We start from the raw sequence: 9,075 nt of genomic DNA, 5'->3' as shown, positions 1-9,075 counted from the left end.
AGGTTACACACATGCATTGAAGGAAAACTACATATTGTTAAGTCTGAGCCTCTCTCATCACAGTTAAGAAATAAACTCTATATGGAAAAATGCATGTATCTGAAATTTTGACCTAACACAGTGGATTAAGGCTTAGACAATATTTACTTTGCTGCATTTTTATTCAGAAAGGGCCATATGTGAAGACATGATCCTAATCAATTTTACTATATCTAAAACAGTCTATTAGTAAAAAGATTTATATTACATACATTGAGATATAAAATAGTTACCAAATTAGTTACAACTTTAGAGCTACCCAACTGGTAAAAAGTCTATGGCTAATACATGTGGATAAGTAACTCAAGTCAGCAGCAAAGTGGTTAAACATTTGTGATTTGATTTTATCTCAGCTTGGAATGTGGTTGGAGTGTCCCACTTCTAACAACTGTTTGCTAAGTTAAGGCTTTAGTGTTTACACAGTGTTGAATGAAGCAGCCTGGTCACCAGATGTGATCGCTTCCCCAGACTGTCGTTTTTCAGTCAGATCACTGTCCTCATGGTCCCTGTTCCAACCTTCTTCCTCAGGACGTCCACCAGCCTTTCCAGCCTGAGTTGGGGGCAGGGAAGGAGAGAATATAAAAAGTGTAATTACTGTCAGAATGTTTAGGCTGAAAAAGGACAGTATTTGCCTGTGACCAAACAGTCCTGGTAGTCAGGTTAAACAAAGCATTACTGTAAGCAAGTGCACGGGTGCAGAGTGCCAAGGATTTGAGGTTAAAAAAAGCAACAACACAAACTTTATCCCAGATATTCAGATTATGTCAGCATTAGGTGCTGCATGAAAATATAAGATACTCATTTACCTACTTGCATTAAGGTTATCAATGAATCAGTTACTATGCAATGTCAGGATGGCATATTAAATCTAGACTGGTTTCAAACTGATTTTCACCTAAGAAATACATATTTCAATACAGAAATAGGAGCAATCTTACACCTGTTACTTTGCTAAATAAGTGACACATTGGTATATTGTACAACTCTTAGTCATGAAATTTCTTTCTTTTTTTTAATATCGTCACACCATGAGAATAAAGCCTGGAAATAAGTGGTGAGATAGGAAAAACTTCATATTTCGGAGGCACGAAAATAATTTAAATGTGTACAAATAACAACAGACTTTCTGTACATTAAAAACGATGTTTCTATTTCTGAGTAGTACAAATAGGCTAGGAATGACTATGCTTTTAGTCACAGAACTGATCTTTTGGTTGATTAAAAACTCACCAAGCACACTGAAAACAGAGTCAAAAGTTCAGAAGTCCATTCTGCAGTGTTCTTAGCCTCCTCTCTGGGAGGGAGACATATTCACATGGATCAGTGAGAAATTTGTTTAACAAAATGTGATAGAATCAGACCACTGATTGTTTTTCTTTTTATTTTCTTTACTAAAACCATTAAACCTCAACCAAAAATCTTGCTTGATGTTACAGAAATCTTCCTTAAAAGTGAAAATCATGCCCAGCAGTTTTCATATACACAATCTTCCCTCCTTCAGTACTGGTGAGCAACACAGCCTCATCTGCTGTAGCTTGCCTCATTTATATGGATCCATGCATGAGGGGCCTTTGAAAATAAACACAGCTCAGAGGTAGACACCACACGAATGAGGGTATTCTGAGTGCCATACACTGGTTAGATGGACTTACTCATTGCACACCAAACTAAAAACCAGCTCAAGTTTATAGCAAGATTCTGCATGTATCAAGAGCTCTGTTAAAAAAGTGATATGAAACAAAATAACTCAGTGCATCAGATATCTTTGCTTTGAGAACTGTAGTAACGAGCTGTGAGTAAAAAGGCAAATCTTGCTTCAGTTTACTCCTACAAATTTCTCAAACATAAATTATAGGTTAAGTGTAGTACATCCACCAAAACAGTTTTACACTTGTACAAATACCTGAACTGGAAGAGTCACAGGAAAATTCACTATATTCATAGATTAATCTGTCATAGTTGGACTTTTCCCAGTGATTAAAAACTAGCACTCTCTAACAGGGGACTGAGGTGATGGTTCATTGGTGCATTGGGGAAGGAAACTCTATGGGGACTACACCTGAGGGGGTGAGGGGAAGCAAATATTGTTTAAAGATGAACAATGATGTAAAAAATAAAAAAATAAAAAAAACGAACATTCTCTATTCACTCTGAATTTATGATTCATAGGAATACAGGAATATTTTAAGGCAAAGTTTCACCAACTTGAACACTGGAAGAAGGGGAAGACAAAGATCAGTACAAAATTTTAAATGTATTTTTAAAATATGAAAGAAAGTTAACTGCTAACAAATGGCTCCCAGAAGAAATATTAATAAACCAATAACATTTCAATGTACATATTGTGAAAGTCAGAAAATATTATCTGCAAGCTTGTTAAATACATCCTCCTACACCATATCATTAAAAAACTATCTTATAAAAGTAAGCTCTACTCTACTTATTAATTATCACTGCAAGTTCAGAATCAATGAAATCTGAAATTAGAGAGATGAATCTGTGCTGTACTTTCTTTTGATTTCTCCTCATCGTACTTTTGTTTCCATTCTAGACATTAAGACAGCCTTCTATTTAGCACTCATATCTTGCTAAGGTAAGAGGTTAGGAGGAAATACTTAAATATCATGTTTTGCAATGTCTCTTCTATATTTCAACAATTACTAGATCAACCACATTCTCAGTTTATCCAAGTTGAATGATTTATGAAAATTTGATCTCAGAAATGAGAAAAATGTCAATTACTTAGTTTTGTAAAAGCTTACTGACTTCTGAAACACAATGAAGCACCTATTCCTTCCTGTAAGGAATGGAATACACCTGCCAAACCCAGACTGTGCCAACAGGAAGGTAGCTGTGTATGTCTGTTGAAGCACCTTGCAGGATTTGCCTGGAGGCTATTCCTTACTGTCCAAATAAACAATATCCTTTAAAAAATTATGTAGCTCACTAAAATAGGCTCCAACTGCTTTACATATTGCCCAACAATAACTTCCCAAGGGCTTCATGAAATAGGAAAGGGCTAGAGATTGGATTAGGATTTCTCCATTTTAAATATGAATAAACTGAAGCGGACAAATAAACCCTTATGTAAGGTTTTGAGGTAAAAGAATGACAAATCTGGGCCTGGTTTCTTTGTTCTCAGTTCAGTCTCCACTAGGCTTTGTGTTATTAGAGAGTTACATATTTCAAATGATAGATTAATGGACTATTTGTCTTAATTGGATCATTAAATTTTCTCAAGTTTTTACTCCAGTTAAACTGGGAAACTATTTCTGGTGTGTTTCATCTGCCATTTCAGTAACATATTTAAAAAAGTAAACTGAAGATACTGCGCAAACGTAGGAAATGATAGTTACAAGTTATTATATATTATGTTTACATAAACTTGAAAAAACACTGTTATATTTTAGATGGAAATTCTTTTTTCCAGTTAACATTATTTTTATATTTTCTATGTAGCTATATAATATGTATGTAATAAAATGGAATACATGGTTTACTACCAAGTGGATGAACCGTAAGTTATTTACAAATTTTCCCAATTGGTTTATTTCCATTTTTCATTTTTAATGAATATTGTGATGTATTTTGACAGGCAAGTAATACTTAATGAACACTAACTGTGCACTAGGAACTTAGAAGTAATTTATGCATATATTTAATTTTCATTATAACTCCATGAAGCAGGTGTTATCATCAGATGACAAAAGCAAAGCATATAGGGGGTAATTTGATCAATTTGATACTGCTCATAACTTTCAGGGCTAGGATGCAACACCAGGTCTAATTCATATGTCCCAGATCTTTCCAATGTCTTACACTGATTCCAAAAGTATTGCAACTTTAAGGCTAATTTTGGTGGTTTTTAAAATTTTTTTTGTGGGTTTGAATTATGCCTAATGACTAGATAATTTTTTTTTTTTTTTGCAAAGTGATAGAAAGGAGTGAACACAGAACAAATTCCTCATCATCAACTGAATAGTATCACTATAGATTTTATTTTTGGAATTAATTTTTATATTTGTCGACATGAGACTATAATTCTCATCGGCTCAACAAATTCTCTCCAGAAAAATCATCATCCTACTATTCAGGCTGTGAGGTTGCCCCATCAAATATACTTCGCTTTAAAATTTTTTTCAAGGGAAAAACCAAGGGAATTCAGCAGAGATGTTTCACATTCTTCCATCGTAGGAGAAAGAAAAAGCCACCAAAAAAGATGCTCTTTTGTTGTGAGTATAAATAAAAGATGTTGTTCTTGCTAAGTCCACCAACAGGAGACAAGAAGAATTTTTATTTTTTGACAAGACAATTCTAGATTTATTATATTGAATTTGTGTTAAAAAGACAATACTAGGTTTATTATATTGATTTTAGCTGACAGTAAGCATTTGTGCAGTAATTCTATATACCAGGTATTATTCTAGACATTGATATTCAAAGAATAGGACATGATCCCTGCTCATAAGTAAAGTAAGAAAGCAAATCTTTACATGGGTAGCTCCAATAAATTACTGGTAAAATGTTATGATAAAAGAATAAATGCAGGTTAATCAGAATGTAGTTTGGATAGGAAAGGAGAGAAACAGTCTGTACAGGATTCCTCATGATGCCTGACTAAAGTATTATGAAGATAAAAAGGAAACAACCATTTCAACAAGGATAGGGATGGAGAAGAGCCAGGATTCACAGAGTGGAAGATGTTATTTCCAAATGGAGAAAATAACATGTGTGAGGGCACAGGGACAGGACAATCAAGAAGTGTGTCAACTCCTATCAGTAGCATGACTTCTCGGGATTATGAAGTACAAGGTGGAAGATGGCAGGAAATGAGGCTGGGAGGCTCTGGGATGGAATAGAAATGTTTAGTGAGAGACATGAAAAAGAAGAGAGGCGGGAAAGGGATAGCGTCCAAGTGAAAACAAATATTCAGGTAATGAAATTGGCCAAAGAATGTGAGAAAATAGAGAAGTTAAAGATGGACTAAGAATAGGTGCTGTCACAGAATCCAGAGGCAAGAATTTCAAGAAGAGAGTGACCAGAGAGTTAAGTACTCAAATAAGATCAAAGTGAAAAGTATCCAATTGAAAAAAAGGAAATAAAAGCCTTTTTCAGTTTAGTTTCAATGGCATGATAGAAGTGGGATGAAGCCTGAATGGAATGCGAAAAAGTGAAGGCTAAGTATAGGGTATTTTATAAGAACTCGATTAGAAAGTAGAGAGGATTAGAGTTATAGGGGAAATGTAAGGCTGAGCAAGTTTTAAAGAAATGGGTGACAGTGTGAATATGTTTATAGACTATGGAAAATAAAACCACAGAACATTAAGGAGAAAGAGAATACTTTTCTAAAGTAGAGTTTCAGCAGATGGAGTCATAAGCATGAACTAAAGTATTATCATTGAAAATATGACTGAGCAATTTTTTTCTTGGAGACTAAAGAGAAAAAGGTGGGAAGAATACAGCTTTGGATAATTCTGTAGGTGTATAGGAAAGAAACTGACAGAACTCATGCCTGCTGGATTCAATTTTTTATGAAGCGGAAAACAAAATTCTCTACTGAAAGCATAGGATGCTTAACAAAATAAAAAGTTCTTGCTTAGTTTAGGCAAAATTATGTAAATGAAAGATACAAACTAAGATACTTTTTAGATCCTAAAAAATCTACATAGTCAAACATATTTATGAAAGTAGAAAGACACAGCCATATAAATATGAACACATGCACATATGCTCACAAAAGCACATGTAAAAAATAAAAGAATATATGAGGAAAGAATAAAATTGACAAGGAAAAAGAAGATTACATTTGAAACAGAATAAAGAAAGCTTGTGAGTGAAAAGATGATGGTAGAAGCAGAAGAGAGAATGGGTTGAAAAGTCATGGTGAAGAAAGGAGCCACAGAAATTGGTAGAGTGTCTAGAATGGAGAATTGATAATAACATGGTCAAAATCATTTATTTTAATAGGAAATCTGCCTCCCTGGATCTTCCACTCATCTGCTTTGGCCTACCTTTTAAATCATTATCTACTTGTTTTCCTATATTAGGTCAAAAAGTTAAGAGAGCGGTCATATCTTTATTATTTTATTTTTTCTAGGCTAACAGTCTTCAAACAGCTTTGGGGCAGTTAATAGACTGCCCCCCATCATTACTTGTTCTTTTTTGTATGTTCTCTATCATATCTAGAGTTTTTAAAAAGGTTGAGTCTGACATAATAATCATTATATGATCATTGCAATCATAAAAATAAGTGGGACTGATAAATCCTTTGATCTGGACTTCTGTTTTAATGCTGCCATGTTTTACTATTGAATACCCTGAGCTTTGGGGCAAATGATCTACCCACTAATAGGAGAGATAAGACAAGCTAAGTCTCCCCTATGTTGGGCATATACAATTACTATGTCTATATCAGTTATTGATATAGACATGTCTATATCAATATCTATATTTGAACATATTCAAAATTACTATGTCTATATCAGCTGCATAATAAACCAACCAAAACTTAGTGACTAACTGCAGTTAATTAATTTAATCATACCAACCAGAATTTGTGCAGCTGGGCAGTTCTGCTTGCATTGCCTGGAATCTCTCATAAAGCTCATTAGTTGGGGTTGGGTATTCATAAGCCTGACAGTTGGTGCTAATTTCCCACTTGGATTCTGTACGTGGTCCATTCTTATTTAACAGGGTGAGCACAGGTTATCAATATAGGAATTAACATGACCTTAAAAGTTGCCTATCATATCCCTTAACTTATTGGTCAAAGGACTTAGAGGTCAGCATAGATTGAAAGTGTAGAGAAATGGATTCCACCTTTTGACAGGAGCAGGAACAAGAAAGCTGTGGCCATTTTTTATTCCACAGTATTGATCTTAAATGTGAAATATTACCTCTACCCATGACAAATTTTGTCTTGGTAAATTTAGGTCATCTTCCCAGCAATTAGTAACTTTTGGCATCCTGAGTTTATACATCACTTCTTCTTATGCTTATAAGCTTACCTTTCATGTTTTTAACTTAAGCATTAAAAAATGATGAGCAGAAAAGAACCAAAGGTAAAGTACTGAGAAAAACTCCTAGATAGGTCATAATATGTATCCCTATTCAATTAGTTGTGAATTCTCTGAATTGTGCAAACATTTTTCAATCTTGTCCACAAGATCTTTTGAGATACTTTGTCAAAAATGACTGCTAAGGGGCCTCCCCAGTAGCGCAGCGGTTGAGCGCTGGGTTGCGAAGCTGCCCGCAGCCTCTGCAGCGCTGGTTCGATCCCCAGCTGTTCCCCGGCCACCAGAGGAGGGTCCCACATGGCGCGCAGACCTCTCCTGCCACCCGCTGCTCCCCTCAGCAGTGTACTTCGGTCCTTCTGCCTGCTCTGCTCCCTGCTCTGGCTCTGGTGAATTCTCTCACCCTCCCACGCTTCTGACTGTACCCAGTGCTTGTATAAATAAATAAATAAATCTTAAAAAAAAAAGACTGCTAAAATCAAGATATATTAGAGCTCTTCTTGCTTACCTACCAATTATAGAGGCTATTTCCTGAAATGCAGCTAGATCCAGAAGGCCTAATATGTAACTAGGATCAGCTTGGCTGCCAAAGCATACCATGTTCTGAGTGGGTAGAGAGGGAATGATTAGATAAGTTGCAGCTAAGGTAACTGAACTGGCTGTGGGATGCCATCCAAAAGCACTCTTAACTATTTCAATTAGAGTATCTAATGGGCTTAATTTGGACTTTTACAGATCTAATCTGATATCCTTGGCATGGAAAAAGAATTTTCTAGACAGTGATGATACTTGGCAAATATGGTGTTTGTACACCATTGCTCCTGAAGTTGATATAATCCCTAGTATGGTTCATAGTATGCATCTTTTATTTTTAAATTTAATTTTAATGGTTAGTCTTTTTTAATATTCAACATGTACTCACTGAAATATTAAATTGAAAAGTCCACCGATGATTATTTATCAAAATTAAATAATAAATTTCAGAATGCTAGGATGGTATTATGTATTTTTGCCTTACTGAAAAAAACATCAACATTTTAAAATTGAACAGTTTCACTATTAAATGGATAGGGACTTATACCTTGTTTACATAAAATTTGAAGCTTAAGATATTTTTGTATTATCATCAGCAAGCTCAGTGCTAATAGCCTGTGGTTGATTTAGGCATACTTTATCTAGAATTAGGTCTTATAATATTAATTTAACAATAGTTAAATTAAGATTTCAATGTGGAAAAATTAGTACAGCAAGAATGTATAAAGTCAAAATAATTGTCCAAGGTCAATTTCTGAGGGAAAAAGTGGATAGAGGACAATTATGTACTATACAGACTCATATAAAATATTTTGAAGAGGACATCACAAAAATATTATTGTTAGTAGAAGATAGGGACTCTAGATCAACACCACTCTATTTTATGACTGTCATGAGATTTGACAATATCCTTCAGTACTGAAATGTTGGTAAATATACAGCCTATGTAGGTTGGAGCACAGTATATGCCTGGGTTTTGTTTAAATAGTAAAAAAAAAACCCTACTTTCTTTCTTTTTTTTTTAAGATTTATTTATTTATGCATACAAGAGCTGAGGTACAGGTCAGAGATGTGGGGGGGGGGGATTCACCAGAGACAGAGTGGGGAGTAGAACAGCCACACTGACCAAAGTACACTGCTGAGGGGAGCAGCGGGTAAGTCAGGAGAGGTCTGCTGCACCATGTGGGTCACTCCCTGGCCAGCTGGGGATGAAACTCATGCTGCAGAGGCTGCGGATTGTTTCATAGGGCGGTGCTCAACCCCTTGCGCCACCAGGGGGGCCCAAAACCCCTTACTTTCTGTAAAAATATTATGTTCTCAGCTCTAGCTTTTGATCGAAAAATAGTAATTTCCAAATAATACTATAAATTAAGTGCACACAGTTTTTAAACCTCCACCATCCCAAACACAAGATGATATTCAGGAAATAAAGATTACAAAATTATGATTTTTAAAAAAAGTATTTATTTATTTATTTATACAAGCGCTG

The 9,075-nt window shown here is 35.0% G+C and overlaps 1 protein-coding gene across 1 annotated transcript in view; it reads right to left on the bottom strand.

Annotated features, from left to right (window-relative positions):
- Positions 1-522: 522 nt before the first annotated feature.
- MIPOL1 (mirror-image polydactyly 1) overlaps positions 523-9,075 on the bottom strand; it is a gene marked incomplete at both ends in the record, with an annotated part of 241,279 nt that continues 232,726 nt past the window's right edge. The window contains one exon of the mRNA XM_084240261.1: positions 523-589. Coding sequence (XP_084096387.1) covers positions 523-589 — 67 coding nt within the window. The remainder of the gene's footprint in view (positions 590-9,075) is intronic.

Source organism: Talpa europaea (genome assembly GCF_964194135.1).
Source record: "Talpa europaea genome assembly, chromosome: 8".
In the NCBI taxonomy this organism is placed as follows: Eukaryota; Metazoa; Chordata; class Mammalia; order Eulipotyphla; family Talpidae; genus Talpa; species Talpa europaea.
Note: the sequence above shows the minus strand (reverse complement) of the source record. Positions and strands in the feature narration are given on the sequence as shown.